The sequence below is a fragment of the Pristiophorus japonicus genome, chromosome 6 (assembly GCF_044704955.1).
Source record: "Pristiophorus japonicus isolate sPriJap1 chromosome 6, sPriJap1.hap1, whole genome shotgun sequence".
Lineage (NCBI taxonomy): Eukaryota > Metazoa > Chordata > Chondrichthyes > Pristiophoridae > Pristiophorus > Pristiophorus japonicus.
Window position 1 is genome coordinate 213,513,172 of NC_091982.1, and position 22,811 is coordinate 213,535,982.

Genomic DNA, 22,811 nt, shown 5'->3' on the forward strand with positions numbered 1-22,811 from the left:
GACAGCCAACCAAATGACATAGGGCTCAATTTACCCAGTTATCTGCGCCGTTTTTTTGGCATGCGCCGCATTTTTTTGCGTAAATTAAAATCACCAAGTTTCCCCAAAGATTGTGCGCCAGCGTACTCAATTACGATTTTTTTAGATTAGTATTTTTGTGCGTGACGGGAGTGCAAACGGATGTCTGCGCCAGTTTTTCACCTTTAACTAAGTTTGGCCAACTTACATTTCTCCTAGGACAGCGTATAAGACCACTCTCAAAAAACCTTCTGGGCACTTAAGAAAAACCAGCGTAAATTTAAAAATCGGCACAGCAAGATGCCACTGTTTTCAGGCGAAGTTGTGGAGGGAGTCAAGAAGGCAAACAACATGCATCATGAAGCTTAATTTTTTCAAAGTCAAAAGGGAGTAAATGGAAGTCTAATGCAATTCTTTAATTTTTGATTTTTTTCAAAGTACCACACCACCACCAAACGTCTCCTCACCGGGATCAAGAGTTGGAGCGTGGGCCGGCAGAATCATTCCTTCGCCCAGACATAGGGGCTCGGCTTCAAAAGAAGCCCGGGTGGGGTGGAAGCCAAACTGAACGGATGAGAACTCTTAGGCTATACAGCAGAGTCAAAAGAAACTGGGATGGGGGGGGGGGGGGGGGGGGGGGGGAACACTGAGCCCCTGTCTGGGCGAGGGAGCAATCCTGCCGGCCGACCCTCGAGCCTGGTGAAGAGACGTTCGGTGGTGGGGTAGTACTTTAAAAAAACATCAAAAATTCAAGAATTGTATTGGACTTTGTTTCTTTATTGAATGCCTAGCTTCCCGTTCTAAGTAAGCCTATTGCACATGCGCAGACCAGGGTCTGGTCCATACTAGGGCATCGACCCTGGGAAGAGAGAGTGTGCTTTCTCCTGATGTTTTGAGCTTCTTGCAAAGCTACAATTAAATTATGGGGGCAATATTGACAATGCCATAACTTGTGCAAGGCTTCTGCATGATTGAGTTGCAGTGAAGATTGAATAGACATCATCACATGAGGCACCTCAGAGCACGTAGGATGATGGGCAGGAGGCCTTACCCACATCAAGTTACATCGAGACAGGCGTTCATACCTGCATCTGAGTGATGCAGACTGTGTGAGAAGGCTGCGTTTCGGCAAAGAAGTTGTAACCGAGATCTATGAGTTACTAAAAGCAGACCTGCACCATCGAAGCATCAGGAGGACTGCTTTGTCAGTTGAAGTAAAGGTTACAGCTGCACTTTCATTTTATGCATCTGGATCATTCCAGGCCACAACTGGGATGTGTGCGCCATTTCTCAACATACAGCACATATCTGCATTCGGCAGGTGACTGCTGCACTATATGCCCACAGGAATGACTACATAAAGTTCCCCATGACCGCCCAGGCAATGCGTGACAGGGCTGTGGGCTTCTCCAGGATTGCTATCTTCCCCAAGGTACAGGGCTGCATTGATTGTACCCACATCGCCTTGTGAGCACCTTTGGAGGATTCCGAGATGTACAGGAACAGAAAAGGCTTCCACTCCATGAACATGCAGCTCATCTGTGACGACATGCATCGCATCACGGCACTTGATGGGAGATACCCTGGGAGCACCCATGATGCTTTCATCCTCCGCGAGAGCACTATATCTGCCATGTTTCAGCAGCAGCCAGAAGGGCAGAGCTGGCTGCAGGGAGACAAAGGGTACAGCCTCGCCACCTGGATCATGACGCCCCTAAGCGAAACCCAGACAGAAGCTGACCGGAAATACAGCATTTCGTACATTGCGACGTGCAACATAATAGAGAGTACCATTGGCATCTTGATGCAGCGTTTCCGATGCCTGGATCATTCCGGAGGCTACTTGCAATACTCCCCTGAGATTGTCAGTTCACTGTTGTGTGCTGTATGCTGTACAATTTAGCCATCACGAGACAGCATCAGCTGGTAGTAAAAGACCAACCTGAGTGGCTGATAATGAGGAGGAAGGTGCATGTGACGAGGAAGAGGAGGACGAGGAAGTCATGCAACTACCTGAACCTGGAGCACAACGGCGGAGGAGGGCAGGCCGTCGTGTTCCTGTAATGATTGCTCATCCTGTAACAGTAGCTCATCCGTGAACGCTGTGCTGCCTGAAGGCTCAGCGGCAACTATTCCAAATGGATCACGTTTACTGTTTGGACCTGTTCCGTAAGGTTGTGTTGTGTTAATGGAACAAATAATGGAAATGATTCAGTTAGAATTTAAAATATATTTTATTCAAAAGTTTAACACTTGTTTGTAATTAACTTTAATAAAAATATTCTTGTATCAAACTTTAAAGCTTTTAGTTCAGCTCACTTACAAACTTTTAAATTTCTAAATTTACATCACTTACAAAAACTTTCAATTTGAGAACAGTTACAACAGTAACAACAATAACAACGGCAGCACAGAAAGGCTGCAGCCATCTCTCCTCCACCTTATTCCAAGACCGCCCGCTGCGCTTGTTTTTAGTGACTCCACTGCCTGCAGACGGTGGCACAGCGGTTCTCGGGTTGGTACCTAGCTTATTCTTTCGAGCATCTCGGATAATGCGCATTTCTTGATGGGAGGGCGTGGGCAGATGGTAATGTGGAAGGCCTGGCTTGGGCCTCTTCAGAGGCTGGTCTGGGGATTGGACAGTCACTCCCACTCTAATGGCCGCGGGGTCTGGGATGTTCCCTTGTTCCAGCAGCTACCTGCAACATTCCCTCCGTCATGTGCCCCAACAGCCTCTCCATAGCCTACAACATTCCCTCCCTCATGTTCACTAACAGTGTATCAGCTATCTGCAACATTCCGCCCCTAATGTACCCGGACAGTGTTCCCATTTCTCGTGAGAGTGTTGTTACTTCTCCCAACGGTCCCGATACCTCATCACCCACCTCACTGATGGTGTCCAGGAGTGATCGCGTAAGGTCAATGCTCTCCGCACTCATTGCCAGCATCTGAACCACATCTGTTACATCCTGCACCTCAGGAGAGCGCTATTGAGCTCTCCTTCCCCTCCTCACCCTTGGTGTGGCTCGCTGCACCCCACTGGAACCCGCAGCCTCGGACTGTGTAAAACCATGGAATATCCCAACACTCGTACCACTCAGGAAAGGGGCTGGTACCTCAATGGGTGGCACTAGCACCTCCTCTAAAGTGAGTACAACAGTGGGGGCTTCATCTTTCTGCTCGCCATGCCCCTCCCCCTCACCCCATGTTCTTGGTCTGGAAGATGTCCTCCGCTTCAGGCTCGTCCGCGTCTGAATCTTCTTCTGCATCGGCTTCAGCCTCGTCAGGGTTGGCCTCAAGTTCTGCAAAATATAACAGAACAGAGAAATGGTTAGCAGCAGAGGAGGGGGGCAAGTTGGCATGAGTAGGCTCAAACAGCGTAGGCTGTAGGTTCATTTTAGGGACCACGATGAATGATAGCACATTGCATCAACCGAAGCGTAGCTGACGGAGACATCCCCATGAACCAAAGCATGGCTAGCCCGCGCAGTACTTAACTTTTAGCAAAGCCAGAATGTGGAATTTGCAGGACTTACCCTCGCTCTCTCTCTCTCTCTCTCTCTCTCTCTCTCTCTCGAGTGTGGGTCCAGCTTGTGCAGTGGTGGTTGCTTTTCTCCAGGCAGGACCCATCAAAGCAGCGATCCTGTCTTCCAAGGGTGTCAGTGGGTGCAGATTTGCTGGGCTTCCTCCTATTCAAGTTCTCTCTCTTTTGTTGTGTGCCACCTTCTTCTGCAAAGATGAAAAGATAACTTTTTAGAGAGGGTGTCTTTCTACTGGGTGCGACATACAGATGGTCACATTTACAATTGCAATTCCAGTGAATAAATGAAAATAGTACTTACAATAACTACTTGACCAAGGTCCTGCCTCTTCTTTTTGCATTGGCCTCCAGACCTCGGAGATATCACCATTGCACAGTAATCTTCTGCAAGTTGGTTCCAGCGTTTCTTCATTTCTTTTGGTGAAACTCTTATGTAACCTCTGCTCGTGCCATCTGGTCTCAATTACAGTAACTAGTGCCTCCACTTCCTCGTGAGAAATTCTTGGTCCTTGAGCCATGTTGCATATTGCAGCTCCGATTTTTTCCACTGAGAATTAAAGTTCTCTCACAGTTCTCACGCACAACTGGCTCTTTAAAAATGGCCGAATGCAGACCGGGAGGTGTACTGGTTATACGTGCCCATAGCAGTCATGTAAAAAACGTCATTTGTTTACCACGTATGCGCAGAAGGGGGGGGCATCCTTTTTTTGGCATAGACATTAGGCTCCGCCCCCGTGAAGCTGAAGGACAGACTGCGTGGCGCCAATTTAAAAAATTAGAACGGAGAAACTTTCAAGTTTTTTTTTGGAGTAGTCAGGGCCAAAACAAACGGGTGTAACTCTTGAAATACGCCAAAAAAGGCATTGGGGAAAATTGAGCCCTGGGGTTATGTCATATTAGTAAATGGTTTAACCAAAACATCTAATTATATCCAAAATGATTCAGGTGTGACTGTGAATCCAGTCAGGTTTTATTCATATTTATTGTTCCCAAAGTCCACCCTGGTAAAACCTGAATTGAAATTTTCAGGTTTCTGACCAAATATGTCCTCCCTCCACCCTGAAAAAAGACTTGCATTTATATGGTGCCTTTCATGACCACTGGACGTCTCAAAGCACTTTACAGACAATGAAGTACTTTTGGAATGTAGTCACTGTTGTAATGTGGGAAACCCCGCAACCAATTTGTGCACAGCAAGCTCCCACAAACAGCAATGCGATAATGATCAGATAATCTGTTTTTGTTATGTGTAAACTCTCACTGGAGTGTTATTCCATAATACAGGCAACTCTCCAGTATTTATATGTTTCGAGACAGTGAATGTTGGCAGGTTATTTGGCATAGGAATATCAAACAGGGATAGGCTCTTCATCCCCTTGAGCTTGTTTCAGCATTCAATTCGATCATGGCTGATCTGTACCTCAACTCCAATTATCCTCTTTTTCTCCCTATCCCTTGATATGCTAACCAAACAAAATTCTATCAATCTTTAGTCTTGAAAAATATAATTGATCCCACATCCACTGCCTTTTGGATAGGAGGGTGGAGGGAAATTGAGATTTCTACTACTCCTTGCGAGGAAAAAATGCTTCCAGATTTCACTCCTAACTGGCCAAGAAATTTTAAGATAATGGGCAAGATTTGCCACATTGAAAGATAGATCCGTTTTTTGGCGCTATTTCTGAGTAACGGATGATTTTTTTATGCCAAAATAGTGGCAAAAAAAATAAGGACTAAGTTTCGCCAAAAGTTTTTAAAATTTTGGCACAGTGCTAAAATACCTCTGTTTTTAAGGATGGAGCTAAAATTTTTCGCGATGAAAACCCCCGTTCTGCACATGCACAAAAAAGAAAAAAAAATTGCCCGTTTTCCATATGACGGTTGTGCACGTGCATGCGCAGTACATTTCCTGGTCTGGATTAGTAATTTTTAAAGACCATTGTAACTTGCAGGAGATTTCTGAGTACTTCCACACAGAAGCTCCCAAACGAAAAGTGGACCTTAAATTGGAAAGTAAAAGGGCCAGGAAGTTCACCCAAGACGTCAATGATGCCCTGGTAGCCGCTGTGGAAACTGGATGGCAACAAATTGGCAAGAAGGGTGCTGGTAAACTGAAACCTGCAGCAATGGGTCAAGCTTGGGAGCATGTTGCCGAGCAGGTTTCGCCAGTGGGGTCCATCCAGAGGGACAGCAAGCAGTGCCGGAAGAAGTGACAGGACTTTTGCCAAGTAGTTAGAGTAAGTAATATTTTTATTTATGCACTACAATTACTTGAATGTGATTATCTGTGTATTCCACGACAGCAGAAGGCCCCTCTCTTTAAAAATTGATGTTGCCATCTTTGCAGAAGTTGTGCGACAACCACCAAGAGCAGATGAAAACTGGTGGAGGTCCGGCAAGACTACAGCCACTAACACCCCTGGAAATGAGGAAAGCAGGTATTATTGGTGGTGCCAGAAGATCGACCACCTATGCAGAAGCTGGGCCCAGGTTGCAGAGAGGGTAAGTCCTGCAAAATCCACAGTTTGGGTTGGCTCAATGTTAAGTACTGTGTGGACTCTCAGCCGGCTACGCTTCGGTTTATGTGATGTACTATCATTCGTCGTGGTCCTTCAAATGAGCCTGCACTATCTGAGCCTACTCATTTCACTCTGCTCCCTCCCCTGCTGCTAACCATTCGTCTGTTCCGTTATATTTTGCAGATGTTGCACAAACATCCAATAATGAAGCAGAAGGCTCCGCCACCGTGCCACAACCAGAATTGGCTGAGCCTGCCGACCTCGGATATACTGAAGAAGTTATAGAGGCCGAAGGCGAGAATGGGGAGGAAAGAGGAGGATTTCGAGGATGAGATGGTGACGTTGCAATTGGAGGTGGTGCAGGACACGCATGTACCAAGCGCGTTCGGCAACTCTACGCGCGAGGGGACATTGCATGGTTGTACACCCTCCAAGTTCACGGCGGGTCCCAGTGGGTTGCAGCAAAGCATACCCAGGGTGGCCCGTCTGCACGGGTGAAGAGGAGACCTGAACAGCGCTCTCCTGAAATGCAGGCTACACGGGAGGTGTTAGAACTCATGGGAATGAATGGGGAGAGCGTTGAGCTTACCAGATCGCTCTTGGAGGCCATGGGTGGGATCAAGGGAGAAATAGCAGCACTGTCGGGAGGAATGGCAACAAACTCTGCTGACATTAAGGAGGGCATGTCGGAGGGAACAGCAGCAATATCTGCAGAGATTAGGGAGGGCATATCGGAGATAGCTGCTGCAATGCGAGACCCAGGCTGTCATTGCCCAGCGTCAATTGACGGTATCAAGTGATGCCACTCCCACTCCAATCCCTAGACCAACCTCAACAGTCAGTGTGTAAGTTGATCTACAGGCTGAAGAGTCCCAAGCTGGGCTTTCCACAGCCAGAGGTTTTCAAGGGCTTCCATTGCCGTCTCCTGGGTCAGTCCCCTCGCCCAAACAAGTGGAGCGCCCTACCCGAGACACTATCAAAAACCTTGGGCTCACCGGGAATAGGGCTAAGGGCACGGTCAAGGGCAGGAAGAGCGGGCGGGGGCGTAGCGGTGTTTAAATAAGGGTGGGGATGGGGGAAGAGAGATGGTTGCAGCTGAAGTTTGTTTGCTGCTGTTGTTGTTCCTGTTCATTTGTTCTTTTATTTTTATTCAAATGATGTTAATTGAAAAGTTTAAAGTTTAACATAACATTTTTTATTAAAGTGCCAAGTGTACAAATGTTTGATAAACTGCAAATAACTTTTTCAGCTAAACCAAAATTATGTTTTTTTCAACTAAACTAAAATTATGTACATTATTTTTTCAAGTAAACCAAACTGAGGTAGCATCTCATTCGCAGAATAACAGGTGGCAATAACAACGTGATGGGATACAATGATCGAATGTGTCGTTCACCCTTCATGCAAAGCGGTGAAGTATCAGATGCAGACGCAAGGCTCTTGCAATGGCATAACTTACATGAGGCTTCCAACCTCGTCGACCTGCGGGTTGTAGTGGTTCCTCTTCCTCCTTGTCCTCCCCCCCCTCCCCCCCTCGCCGTCAACTTCCTCCTCCCACCGCACCCCCCCCCCCACCCGCTCGCCTGAGCTGGTTCTGCAATGTCCTCCAGTGGGAATATCTGTTCCCTCATGATGGCTAAGTTGTGTAGCATGCAGCACACCACAGTGAACTCACTGACCTACTGAGGGGAGTATTGCCGGTAGCCTCCAGAGTGGTCCAGGCATCGGAAACACTGCTTTAGCACTCCAATTGTCTTCTGGACGATGTTGCGTGTGGCTATATGGCTATCATTATGGCCACTGTCTGAGGGTTTCCTGATGGGGGTCAAGAACCAGGTGGCGAGCCTGTAACTTTTGTCCCTGAGCATCCAGCTCTGCCCTTCTGACTGCTGCTGAAACATCTGTGACACACTGCTCTCAAGCAGTATGAAAGCATCATGGATGGTCCCTGCATAATTAGCATCTACTGCCATGGATACACTGCATATGGTCGCAGACGATCTGCACATTCAGCGAGTGGAATCCTTTTTTGTTTAGGTAAACCTCTGCATCGTCTAAAGGAGCTCGCAGGGCGATGTATGGACAGTCAATGTCAACCTATATCTTAGGGAAGCCAGCAAATTGTGCAAAGCCTAAAGCTCTCTCATGTTGTGTCTCCCTTGTCACTGGGAAGTTTATAAAGTCCATCCTGCGTGCGTACAGTGCAGCAGTCACCTGGCGAATGTAGCTATGTGTAGCGTACTACGAGATGCAGCATACGTCCCCAGATGATGCCTGAAAGGAACCGGAGGCATAGAAGGAAAGTGCCAGTTACCTTCACCTCGATGGGCAGTGCAGTCCTCCCGCTTCGAGGCTGTATGTCTGCCTTTATGAGCTGGCATATCTCTGCAACCACCTCTTTTTGAAAGCCCAGACGTCGACGCATGGTCCTTTAGTCAGGTGCAGGTATGAGCGCCGCTCCCTGTAACCTTGTTCGAGGTAAACCCTTCTCCCCATAAGCCTGCGAGTTCTTTGATTGTGCAGATAGTGCTGCCGAATAAGCCTTCCTCGATAAGACAGGACAGCATAAACACGCTCCACATATGGCCAAGATAGAATAACTCCCATTCTTTAAATGTCCATAAAAACAAATGATGAACTCACAAAAAGCTCAATCTGTAAACGCAGCCTTCCCTCCAAAAGCTTTCACTCAGCTCAGTTTTCGAAGATGGCGCCGGTGACGTTTCACAACTTTTAAAAACTTTTTACACAAAACCCGTTTCAACACCCAACCTGCAAAGGCTGCCGATCTATGACTTTCTTATTTCACAGTTGTACCTGTTCTTTTTGGAACAGCCCGGTGTTTTAAAAGAGGAACATTGCTGCATCTAAAATTGCGGAGAACTAAAAAGTTTCCCATCAATTCTCAAATTAAAAAAAATACCAGCTAATTCGGAATGATTTGAAACATAGAAACACAGAAAATAGGTGCGGGTGTAAGCCATTCGGCCCTTTGAGCCTGCACCACCATTCAATGAGATCATGGCTGATCATTCCTTCAGTACCCCTTTCCTGCTTTCTCTCCATACCCCTTGATCCCCTTAGCCGTAAGGGCCATATCTAACTCCCTCTTGAATATATCCAATGAGCTGGCATCAACAACTCTCTGCGGCAGGGAATTCCACAGGTTAACAACTCTCTCTGAGTGAAGAAGTTTCTTCTCATCTCAGTCCTAAATGGCCTGTCCCTTATCCGAAGACTGTGTCCCCTGGTTCTGGACTTCCCCAACATCGGGAACATTCTTCCCGCATCTAACCTGTCCAGTCCCGTCAGAATCGTTTATGTTTCTATGAGATCCCCTATCATCCTTCTAAACTCCAGAGTATAAAGGCCCAGTTGATCCAGTTTTTCCTCATATGTCTGTCCAGCCATCCCTGGAATCAGTCTAGTGAACCTTCGCTGCACTCCCTCAATAGCAAGAACGTCCTTCCTCAGATTAGGAGACCAATTAGTTTTAACGGGACCACTGTAAACGAACCAGTGATTGGATTTATGTTGAACAGAACCCAAGATGGTGCCGTGAGCGCGGATTTCCATCCAACTCCACAAGGTACGGCAAGCTTTTTAAAAACGGTATTTAGCACTGTCCTTAAAAATATCCTTATTGGCGAAACTCGCAAAAAATGACGTTATCGGTGGGTTTGACCCCAAGTGACCTCACAAAATTGGTACTGGAAAAAAATCGGCCCTTGTTTAAGGAAGGAGTTACACCACTGGCAAAACTGGCAAAATGGTCCTAAATTCATTTAGCTCCAAAAAAAGACAAGTCTCCAAAAAATAAAGCTAAATCGTGGCGAATTTTAGGCCCAATGTCCCCTTGTTCTGGATTTCCCCCACCAAAGGAAATAATTTCTCTGTATCTACCCTATCGAATCCCTTTATCATTTTAACCACCTCAATTAGATTAACTGTCAACCTGCTAAATTCAGATATAAACCAAGTCTATGCAAACTGTCCTCATAATTTAACGCTTTAAACCCCAGTATCATTTTAGTGAACCCAGACTGAACACCTTCCAACACCAATAAATCCATCCTGAAATGTGGTGCCCAAAACTGAACGCAGTACTCCAAATGGGGATTGACCAACTGTACAACTGAATCTTCACTTCCTTATTTTTGTAATCCAACCCCTCGAGATAAAGGTCAACATTCCATTGGCATTTTCGATTACTTTTTGGACTTGTGTACTATCTCTTAGTGATGTCCGTACATGGATACTCAAATCCCTTTGCTCCTCTGCAGTTTCTAATCTTTTATCATGAAGAAAATATTCCAATTTGGCATTCTTGGATCCACAGTGGATGATCTCACACTTCCCCACATTGAACTCCATCTGCAACAGTATTGCCTGCTCACTTAATCTATCTATGTCTCTTTGTAACTTCCTGCTCTCATTTACACAACTTACTGAGTCTCCTAACTTAAGGCCCAATTTTAGCCATGACTTGCTCCAATTTTTTTGGAGTAAGTTGGTTTTTCTGGCGCAAGTTAAAAAAATGCCATTTTCCCCAATAAACTTGCTCCAGAGTAACTCAGTTCGGTACAATTTTTTTCAGTTGAGTTTTTTTCCCAAAAGGGGGCGTTCCCAGCCACTTACGCCAGTTTTGGACATTTATGTCACTTTGGCCAGCTAAAATTTACTCCAAATCGACTGAGGTCAGCGTATGTGGCCAGCTCTGAAAAACATTGTGGGCAGTTAAGAATTCGGCGCAGGTTAGTACATTTAAAGCTCCAAGACTTACAAAGCACGAAACAAAGCACAAAAATAAGCATTCAATGACAAATAAAAAATACAAGGAAGCTGAGAGGACCTGCACCAAGACTTACAAAGCACTAAACAAAGGCCAAAAAGTAGTAAGCAATTAGTTAACAAATAAAAAATAGAAGGAAGTTGAGGACCTGAACCAAAATTTACAAAGCACTTAAAGCACAAAAAGTAATAAGCAATCAATCAATAACAAATTAAAATAGAAGTCCTATCTTTATGCCAGAAACAAGTTTTTTAAAAAAAGATCCCCCTCCCCCACATCAAAACACGCTTCCCTCCCCGCCCCCCCCCCCCTCCCCATCAAAACTCTCCTCCTCCCCCACCCCAATCAAAACTTTCCTCACGAAACAAAGCACAACCATCAATAAATAAAAATTAAAACTCAAGTCCTACCTCAGCCCGGGAAGTCAGCGGGACGGCCGGCCGGTGTGGGAGGCCACTCGGCTGGGGATAGGAGCTGCAAGCATCGGATCCTGCTCACAGCCCACAGAACACCCTGGGAGGGCGAGGAGCATGCGTGCAGACTCCACTGTGCATGCGCGCAGCTGCCGGTAGGGTTTTTTGCGCTGGGCTGTTGCTCTGCCCCCCACTTCACTATGTACGCCACACTAGGACACGGGAGACTCGGCAGAGCGGGCAGAATGAGACCACTTTTTTTCGCCGCTGTTTCCAGCGTGCAAAGTTGCTGCATTTAGGGTAAGTGCGCCAAAAAAAGGGGTTGGGGAAAACTGGGCCCATGGTGTCATCTCTAAACTTGAATATACAACTCTCTATTCCTTTATCGAAGTCATTGATATATATGGTAAAAGGCTGAGGCCCTAGTACAGATCGCTGGGAAACACCACGGCCCAAGTTTCCACACGCGCCTAGAACGGCGCAGTCCCGACCTGGATGCCCGTTTTTCGCGCCACAAAGTGCACCCTAAAAAATCCTCGGTATTCTCCACCTACTTGCAGGTCCTCTGGCCCTCGGCGCAGCCAGCACGAGCTGTGGAGGGGGCGGAGCCAGGTCCCTGCGCTGAAAACAGTGCCGGGACCTCTGCACATGCGCGCTACAGTGGGCACGCAAGTGCAGTAGCTCCAGGCGCCGAACTGTGTGGGAGGGGCCCGAAGCACGCAGCCCCTAGCCCTGGCTGAATGGCCTCACTGAGGCTGCGTGAATAAGGCTCCTCCCACGGCCAGCTCCTGCTCCCCACCCCCCTGACCAGACCCGACACCCGCTCCCCCCTGCCTCCCGACCAGACCCGACACCCGCTCCCCCCCTGCCTCCGGACCAGACCCGACACCCGCTCCCCCCCACCCCCGACTGACCCGCGCTCCTGTTCTCGCTCCCCGCCCCCCCCCCCCCCGACTGGACCCGACCCGACCCTACCCGCGCTCCTGTTCCCGCTCCCCGCCTCCCCGACTGGACTCGACCCGACCCCCCCCCCCCCACAACTGGACCCGACCCGACTCCCGCTCCCGGACTGGATCCAACCTGACCTCCCCCCCCCTCCCTCTCTCTCTCTCTCCCTCCCCTCCTCCCTCTCTCTCTCTCCCCCCTCCCTCTCTCTCTCTCCCCCCCTCCCTCTTTCTCTCTCCCCCCCTCCCTCTTTCTCTCTCCCCCCCTCCCTCTCTCTCTCTCCCCCCGCTTCTCCCCCTCCCTCTGTTTCTCTCTCTCCGCCTCCACCCCCCTCTCTCTCTCTCTCTCTTCCTCCGCCCCCCCCTCTCTCTCTCTTCCTCCGCCCCCCCCTCTCCCTCTCCCTCCGCCCCCCCCTCTCCCTCTCCCTCCGCCCCCCCCTCTCCCTCTCTCCCTCCGCCCCCCCCTCGCCCTCGCTCTCTCTCCCGCTGCCCCCCACCTCTCCCCCCCCTCCCTCTCCCTCTCTCTCTCTCCCCCCCGACCCGAACCGAACCTCCCCTCCCCGACCCGAACCGAACCTCCCCTCCCCGACCCAACCCAACGCCACCTACCTGTAAATCTGGTGCTGGGGACGGGCCCTGCCCGAAGTCTCGGGCCGGCCCGTTCAGCCTTCGGTACCGAAAGGCCTGCCTGAAGCACTTTCACACAGGTAGGAAGATGGTTTATTTAATCTTTTCTTTGCTTATAAATGTTTATTCAGGTTGGATTTATTTGTATAATATTTGTATAAGTATAAATAAGGATTTATTATAGAATTTAATGACTTCCCTTCCCCCCCCCACCTCGTTCTGGACGCCTAATTTTAATGTGTGGAACAAGTTTTTTCAGTTCTACAAAAATCTTCACTTGCTCCATTCTACTTTAGTTTGGAGTACGTTTTCACTGTGGAAACTTTCAAATCAGGCGTCAGTGGCCGGACACGCCCCCTTTTGAAGAAAAAATTCTGTTCCAAAGTAGAACTGTTCTACCTGACTAGAACTGCAGAAAAAAAAATGTGGAGAATTGCGATTTCTAAGATAGTCCGTTCTCCATCAGTTGCTCCTAAAAATCAGGCGCAAATCATGTGGAAACTTGGGCCCAATGTTCCTTTTATCAAATGCCTTCTAGAAGTCCATATATACAACATCCATAGACGTGACCATGCTAGTGACCTGCTCAAAAAATTAAACTAGATTAGTCAGACCTGACTTACCCTTCACAAATCCACGCTGACTCTTTGATCAGCTTATACTTGTCCAAATGCTCAGTGACTCTGTCCCTGATGACAGATTCCAGTAACTTCTATGCAATTGATGTTAAACTGACAGACCTGTAGTTATCTGATTTATTTCTCTCTTTTGAAATAATTGGAGTAACATTTGCAATTTTCCAATCCAAAGACGCAATTCCAGAATCGCATGAGCTTTGGAAAATTAAGACTAAATCATCTGCAATTTTCTCACTTATTTCTTTTAATAACCTGGGTTGAAAATCATTAGTTCCTGGACATTTCATTTATTTAAGTAAAATATTATCACTACACAACATTAACTACAGGTTCAGAAATACTGTACTAGTGAACATCCACAGGTTTCACTAATAAATAAAAAAATGATGGAACATTTTACATAAAAGCTGTCAACTAAGTTATTTTGCAAAAATCAGTCACTTTGAAACAAGTCTCACACTAAATTCATTAAATTAACCTCTTCAAATGTACCAGTTCCACCCAATTTATTTTTTCACATTTCAGAAAAGCAACAAAATAAATGAGGTGTCACATGCTATTGGAAGCAATATTGGCCAACACTTCTGACAGTACTGCCACCTCAGGAAACAACATAAGACCTGCTATGGGAAGTGCAGCCGACCTTATTTTTGCCCGTGGCAGGCAGGCTGAACAGCTGAATGTCTCACATCTACCAAATACAGGTCAGCAAAGCATTTTTGCTCCTGAGGAAGGGAGTAGACCCTGGCAAAAACTTAGCATCGCTATTTTAAAATAACTGCACAAATACAATCATTTAAATGTGCATTTGATACAAAAGGCACCATCCTGCATTATAAACAAAGTACTTCCTACAATACCAAGAGCTATACCTGGCATTTTGTAGAACTATTTCTACACCAGTGTTAATACTGCAATAATTTAATGAGATCTAATGTAAATAAAAATGTTCCAACACTTTGACTGATAGCGCATTGATATGTTGCAGTTGCAGATGTAATGTGAATCATTTGTCACATTCTTAAGAAAATGACCCATGGGTCATTGTAAGGACTTCAATTAGGAAACAGACACCGACCGAGTGGTGCAAAAGTAAGATGAGCACAATTTTAAGGGCAAATTAAAAGCCACATTTTCTTTTTCTCTTCATATGCCAAAGTTACATTCAACTCTTCTATAAAAAAATCCATTCCATTATTGAAGACAAAATAAAAGTTACATGTTCATTCAGGAAGATATATCAAAATGTTATTAAATCCTTCCCTATCCTTGAAACACAAAATAATTTGTAGAGAAACAATTGAATTAGAGGTTCATTGCATTTGCACTCATGGTTTACATTAAGGCACATTACAAAAGTATTAAATCCACTGACCTGCAGATAAGGTTTGTGTACATAGTATCGCTTAAACAAGGGTTACATACTAAAAAAAGAAGCTGATCAAAATGAGTAAGATTGTGTTAAACACTTCTTAATTTATATCTTTATATTCATTTTCATGCCAAGTTTTCATTTAAATAGTGAGTGATGATGACATCATCAAGACAATGACTTGGATAAGTTATTATGGGAAGGTGTTGAAGTTCTTGTAAAAGTACAATTGCTGCACTTATTCATATATATTAGCGTTCCACAAACCACTTTAATCATACAATTCAATTTTGTACAGATATATTCAGTTTAACATATACCATTTGCGGCATTAAACAAGTGTATGAATACAAACCATTTTTTCAAATATTCCTGCTTGTTGAACATCCGATTTGACAGAACATTGGACAACAATATGTAATATAGCAATTTTTAATCAAAAACCATGATCGTCCACAATTGTTTCTTACCCTTTCTTATCATTCCGTGACTCCTTTTCTTTTTCTTTCTCCCGGTCCTTTTCTCGTCCTTTGTCTCTGCCTTTACGTCTACCCGTTTCTCGAGATCTGCTTCGACTGTAACTTCGTCTGCGGCTTGACCGTTCACTGCTTCGACTATGGGAACGTTGTCGATGTCTAGATCTTGAACTATTGTGAAAGCATTAAATAAAATAAGTCAAATTCCTTTTTCTCTATTCTACACAGTTAAACCTGAGTTCTACATTTTTTTTGAAGAGTTCTTACGCAGTGGTTCTCATATGTGCTATGTCATTAAATGGTGGACAATTTGCCACCAATTTTCCATAGATTAAATCCTCAACCTCGCCCATGTCATGGGAGCAGTGCCATTAACACGATCTGAAGATTGCTGATGAATGGATGCCAGTGAATAAATTACTTTTCAATAGGAAAAAAAAATGGTGGATGAGTCTTCTCAGGCTAAAACTGGTTTCATATACATCCTAGTAAGCTGTTCAAATATGATATTAATACAGACCTAAGAATAGGTCAGATACCCATTTTTTTAGCAATTAGGAGTAATATGTGACTCAGGGAGAACGTGCCTGAGATTCCAAATCCATGCTTGAATGATGACAGCGGTTTGTGAATATCTGGGAAAGATTCTTCTGGTACAGATTGTATATTTGGAATTTGGTTCCATGACACAATGTCCTGGTACCCAAAGAAATTCATTAGTTCCAGCTAGGCTAGGTAGACCCGATAAGCAACAAGAGTACTGCATTTCAGGTGCTAGCTTTCCTATCTCTTTTTTGACTACACTCTCAGAGGATGTAGATTTGTAGCTGCTGTAAGGCATTTACTACATTGCAGTGATAGCACCTACCATGGGAAGAATTTCAAAATCCCTTCAGCCAGTGTGTGAAAGTGTGTGAAACCTGTAGGTGTGAGACTCCCAGTATTATTTTTTCTCTTTCTCTCTGCATGGCTGCCATACAAAGTAATGCATCTTTGGAACTTTTTGAGAAACACGCTCAGTTACATGTTGATTAATCTTTACAACAGTGCTATTTGAGGAAAACAATTTGCATTTATACATCACAGTTAAGTTGAAAAACATTCCAAGGTGCTTCACAGTTGAGGGCCAGAACAAAAGTAAAGGGAGACTTGGGCTGAAGACTCGATTGAACAAGTAGATTTGAAGATAATTTTTAAAGATGGTAAAGATTCCGAAGATATGTAGAAAGGGAAAGAGGTTTAAGGAATGAGTTCCACACTGTGGGGGCAAGCTTACTGAAGACTCTGCCACTGATCGTAGAGTGCAGAGAGCAGATTCTACAGCAGACCAGCTTTGGGTAACAGGAGGATGCGGGCACAGATATACGGTTAGAGGAGTTTGCAAAGTTTGAAAGAGGTAAGGCCACAGCGGGATTTCAAGATGATCAAGAAAATTCTGATTCTAGGAGAGAGGCAGCGAATAAGATTTAGCAAGGATTGGGGTGAAAGGTGAGGACGATTTTATACATGATGGGATGCAGGTGGTGGAGCTTTAGATGAGTTGAAGTAACTGTAGAGTCAAGTTCAGGAGATTGACATGCAAGGCATTGGAAGAGTCAAGTCTGGAGTTGACAAAAGTGTGACTAAGCTTCAGCAACAGTGAATTTAGGTAAAAGCAAAGACAGGCAAGGGTTCAGGGATGGCAGTCGAAAGATATGGCTAGGTATCAACGGCATACATATCAAAAACAACCTCATGCTCATGAATAATACTATCGAGGAGAATATATAGATGACGAATAGGGAGAGGGACTATTGTTACAACCTTGACCACACCAATAGTAACCATATGTCCTGGAAATGTTGAAACAAGTAGGAATCAAACCACGAGATGGCAGCACCACAGAGGAGAGTCATTGGAGGAGGATGGCTTGGTTGACCATGTCAAAGGCCATAGAGCAAAAGAGAGATAACGCACTATGGTCAGAGTCACATAGAATGCCGTTGGTAGCTACTGAATCCGAAGCCAAACTGACATTGGCCTTGCTGCATTCTTCAATGAGCCTATTTCATGCGACATAAAGTTTGTCTGGTACCTAAGTTAAGTACCAATCCCGGGACCATTAGCGCACACGGGAATACATATGATTTTAGATATCTTACTGGGGGGGGGGGGGGGGCCGTCAACACAGTCCTATAATGACTCTATATATCAAAAGTCCATTAAAACAGCAAAATATATTTAACATCTTCCACAAATAACAGTGACAAGAAAAAAAAGCAATTGTGCCCTCAGTAATCAGTCAAAGCATTATCCCATTTCCCGTTAAGGCGCATTCTAGAACTTGCCCTTTTGAGTAGATCATGAATATTACAACAACAACAACTTGTATTTATATAACACCTTTAACATAGTGAAACGTCCCAAGGCGCTTCACAGGAGTATGATGAGATTTAAAAATTGACACCATGTCAGAAATCAGGGATGTCCAAAATATATATGGTTATGTGACTAAAACTGTGATGCGAAGAATGCTGTATTAAAATGGTTATGTTTTGAACGGGAGATGAAGTGTCTCCTCAGACTGGGATTAGATGCTTTGAAATGCTAATGTTTTGCGACCCTGTTGAGATGTTATTCTGCACTATGACAACCATTATTTGCTGTTTTCAAGTTAATACTTCAACTTTGTTTATGTATCTTTAAGACAATTCGTTACAGAAAGGATGGAAGTTTGGGGACGTTAACATAAACATTTGCTATGTCATAAAGGAGGTAACAGTTGAAGTGAACAGGATTCTGCCTTGGGCCTCAAGAGATCAGAGAGAGGATAGGAACGAAAAAGATAAGACATGATTTTCAAAGGATGAAACTCTGGGAAAATGTGGCCAAAATCATGAGGCATCTTTTGGGAGGGCTCTTGATTCAAAATTGAAACAAAGAACTTGATACGACATTGGATAGCAAGTTTTTAGGGAAACCTCCAAAGGTCAATATCCCATTTCAGGGCCACCCCTAAAAAGAGCCTCATCAAGGCTGTCCTCACAAACGGTGTGAGGGGAGAGCAAAACACAAGTTGGGCTGGTCGAATGCTCTGTGAGCGATCCCATGCATTACCGAAGGAAGCTCTCGATGAAGAGAAAGAGGCTGCAAGCCAGAGAACTGCTCAAATGCACCAGTTGTTTGTTCAATCGGATTGGTATTAGCTACTTGTCACGGTCGTATGTTTTTGCTGTATAACTAATGATGTTTTATTCCGTCTTAAACTCTGATTAAACACAATATACCCAACACATTGGTTTACAGTCGATCTTGATTATTAAAGTGATCAGAGATAGTCTTAACTTGGCTATTTCTAACAACTGAGCTGCATAAGGAGAAATTAGCACAGGTGACCAAAATCTTGGTCAAAGAGGTAGGTTTGAAGTAATGTCTTGAAAGAGGAAAACGAGGTAGAGAGGCAGAGAGGTTTAGGCAGGGAGTTCCAAAGCTTGGGGCCTAGGCAAGTCTAGAGGTAACAAAGGCATGGACGAGGGCTTCAGCAGTGGATGAGCTAAGGCAAGGGCGGAGAGGGCGATGTTATGGAGGAGGAAATATGCGGTCTTGGTTATGCTGTGGCTATGTGGTCGAAAGCTCATTTCAGGGTCAAATATGACACCAAGGTTGCGAACAGTCTGGTTCAGCCTCAGACAGTAGTTGGACAGAGGGACGGAGTCAGTGGCGAGGGAACGGAGTTTGTAACGGGGACCGAAAACAATAGCTTTGGTCGTCCCAATATTTAATTGGAGAAAATTTCTGCTCATCCAGAACTGGATGTCGGACAAGCAGTCTGACAATTTAGAGACTGTGTAGGGGTCGAGAGAAGTGGTAGCGAGGTAGAGCTGGGTGACATCAGCGCATATTTGGAAATTGACACTCTTTTTCAGATGATGTCGCCAAGGGGCAACATGTAGATAAGAAATACGAGGAGGCCAAGGATAGATCCTTGGGGGAACACCAGAGGTAACAATGCGGGGTGGGAAGAGAAGCCGTTGCAGGTGATTCTCTGACTACGATTAGATAAGAATGGAACCAGGCGAGTGCAGTCCCACCCAGTTGGACGACGGCATTAAGTTGAATGCCAGCAAGCGCTGTTGTCTGGTCCCAGATTTCAATTTGGGAGGACTTGCAAAATTAAAGAGAGAAAGTAGAAGGCAATAGTGCAAAGCAGCGATAGAGATAATGATAACCAGAATGTGACCGGAAGGGACAGAGCATATAAACATGAGTGCATCAGAAAGTGGGGTCAGAGTAGGGAAAAATGGTAAAAAGACAAAATTAAAAGCTCTTCATCAGAATGCACGCAGCAGTCGTAACGAGAGATGAGTTGACGGCACACTAGAAATAAATAGGTATGATCTGATAGCCATTACAGAGACATGGTTGCAAGGTGACCAAGGTTGGGAACTGAATATTCAGGGGTATATGCCATTTCGGAAGGATAGGCAGAAGAGAAAAGGAGGTGGGGTAGCTCTGTTAATAAAGGATGAGATCAGTGCAGCAGTGAGAAGTTATATTGGCTCAGAAGATCAAGATGTAGAATCAGTTTGGGTGGAAATATGAAATAATAAGGGAAAGAAGTCACTGGTGGGATTAGTCCCCCTAACACTAGCTACATTGTAGGAGAGCGTATAAATCAAGAAATAATGGACGCTTGTAAGAAAGGTACGGCAATAATCATGAGCGATTTTAATCTTCACAATTGATTGGACAAATCAAATTGGCAGAGGTAGCCTTAAGAAAGAGTTCATAGAGTGTATTTGGGATGGTTTTTTGGTACAATACGTTTCGGAACCAACCAGGGAGCAGACTATTTTAGATCTGGTAATGCGTAATGAGACTGGATTAATTAATGATCTCACAGAAAAGGATCCTCTTGGGAAGAATGGTCACAGCATGGTAGATTTTCAAATTCAGTTTGAGGGTGAGAAAGTTAGGTCTCAAGCTAATGTCCTGAACTTAAATAAAAGCAATTACAAAGGTATGAAGGCAGAGTTGGCTAAAGTGGACTGGAAAAATAGATTAAAGGATAAGATGATAGATAACCAGTGGCAGACATTTAAGGAGATATTTCATAACTCTCAGCAAAGATACATTTCAGTGAGAAAGAGTCTTAAGAGAAGGATGAACCATCCGTGGCTAACTGAGGAAGTAAAGGATGGTATCAAATTGAAAACAAAGGCATACAATGTTGCAAAGATTAGTAGAAGGCCAGAGGATTAAGAATTTTTTAGAAACCAGCAAAGGACAATTAAAAAAATAATAAAGAGAGAGAAGATAGATTATGAGAGTAAACTAGCAAGAAATATAAATACAGACAGCAAGAGCTTCTACAGGTACATAAATAGGAAGAGAGTAGCTAAAGTAAACGTTAGTCCCTTGGAGGATGAGACTGGGGAATTAATAATGGGAAAGAGGGAAATGGCAGGGACTTTGAACAAATATTTTGTGTTGGTCTTCAGGGTAGAAGGCACTAAAAGCATCCCAATAATTGATAATCAAAGGGCTATTGGGAGGGGGGGAATTTAAAACAATCACTATCACTAGAGAAAAAGTACGAGGCAAACTAATGGGACTAAAGGTGGACAAATCCCCTGGACCTGATGTCCTGCATCCGAGGGTCTTAAAAGAAGTGGCTGCAGAGATAGTCGATGCATTGGTTGTAATCTACCAAAGTTCCCTGGATTCTGGAGCGGTCCCAGCAGATTGGAAAACCACAAATGTAACGCCCCTATTTAAAAAAGGAGGGAGACAGAAAGCAGAAAACTATAGACCAGTTAGCCTAACATCTGTCATTGGGAAAATGCCGGAGTCCATTATTAAGGAAGTAGGACATTTAGAAAATTGCAATACAGTCAAGCAGAGTCAGCATGCTTTTATGAAAGAGAAAACATGCTTAACAAATTTGCTCGAGTTCTTTGAGGATGTAACGAGCAGGGTGCATTAAAGGGGAACCAGTAGATGTCACGTATTTGGATTTCCAGAAGGTATTTGACAAGATATCACATAAAAGGTTACTGCACAAGATAAGAGCTCACGGGGTTGGGGGTAATATACTAGCATGGATAGAGGATTAGCTAACTAACAGAAAACATAGAGGCAGGATAAATGGGTAATTTTTCAGTTGGCAAACTGTAACTAGTGGGGTGACACAGGGATCAGTGCTGGAGCCTCAACTATTTACAATCTATATTAATGACTTGGATGAAGGGACCAAGTGTAATGTAGCCAAATTTGCTGATGATACTAAGATAGGTGGGAAAGCAAGTTGTGAGGAGGACGCAAAGAGTCTGCAAAGGGATATAGATAGGCTAAGTGAGTGGGCAAAACTTTGGCAGATGGAGTATAATGTGGGAAAATGAGAGATTATCCACTTTGCTAAGAAAAATAAAAAAGCAAATTATTATTTAAATGGGGAGTGATTACGAAATGTTGCGGTCGAGGGATCTGGGGGTCCTCGTACATGAAACACAAAAAGTTAGCATGCAGGTACAGCAAGTAATTAGGAAGGCAAATTAAATGTTGTCCTTTATTGCAAGAGGGATGGAGTATAAAAGTAGGGAGGTCCTGCTACAACTGTGCAGGGCATTGGTGAGATCACAACTGGAGTACTGCGTACAGTTTTGGTCTCCTTATTTAAAGAAGGATATACTTGCATTGGAGGCAATTCAGAGAAGGTTCACAAGGTTGATTCCTGAGATGAAGGGGTTGTCTTATGAAGAAAGGTTGAGCAGGTTGGACTTTTACTCATTGAAGTTTCGAAGAATGAGAGGTGATCTTATTGAAACACAAGATTCTGAGGGGGTTTGACAGGGTAGATGCAAAGATGTTTCCTCTCGTGGGGGAATCTAGAACTAGGGGGCATAGTTTCAGAATATGGGGTCGCCCATTTAAAACAGAGATGGAGGAGGAATTTCTTCTCTCAGAGGGTCATGAATCTTTTGGAATTCTCTACCCCAGAGAGCTGTGGAGGCTGCATTATTGAATATATTTAAGGTGAAGATAGATGATAAGGGAGTCAAGGGTTATGGGGAGCGGGCAGGGAAGTGGAGTTGAGGCCAAGATCAGATCAGCCATGATATTGAATGGCGGAGCAGGCTCGAGGGGACAAATGGCCTACTCCTGCTCCTATTTCTTATGTTCTTATGTAAATGTGGATATAACTGTACTGTAACTTGTGTAGTTGTTCTTGATAAGAGGCCAATTCCATCCACTATTGCAATATTTGAACCAGTTCCAAACACTCAGGAAGCCTTTGTGAAGTGGATTTTTAAGGCTTTGATTTTGTTTGTAATGGTGTTTACATTTTGGATCACACTTGCCAGCACTAAGTACACAGAAGTATTTGAGATACGACACTAGGATTGCCAGTGTTGTCCTGAAGCTGTCTCTGCCCCAGATGGGACAGTCATGGTATTCCCTGCTGCCTCAGGGAATCCAGTTGGCGTTGTAT

General features: G+C 44.6%; 1 protein-coding gene across 3 annotated transcripts in view; it reads right to left on the reverse strand.

Moving 5' to 3' along the window:
- The window catches only part of rsrc1 (arginine/serine-rich coiled-coil 1), a 627,020-nt gene that overhangs the window by 489,154 nt on the left and 115,055 nt on the right, over positions 1-22,811 (reverse strand). For all 3 annotated transcript variants that reach the window (XM_070882350.1, XM_070882349.1, XM_070882347.1), the window contains exon 5: positions 15,335-15,511. In XM_070882350.1, coding sequence (XP_070738451.1) covers positions 15,335-15,511 — 177 coding nt within the window. The remainder of the gene's footprint in view (positions 1-15,334; positions 15,512-22,811) is intronic.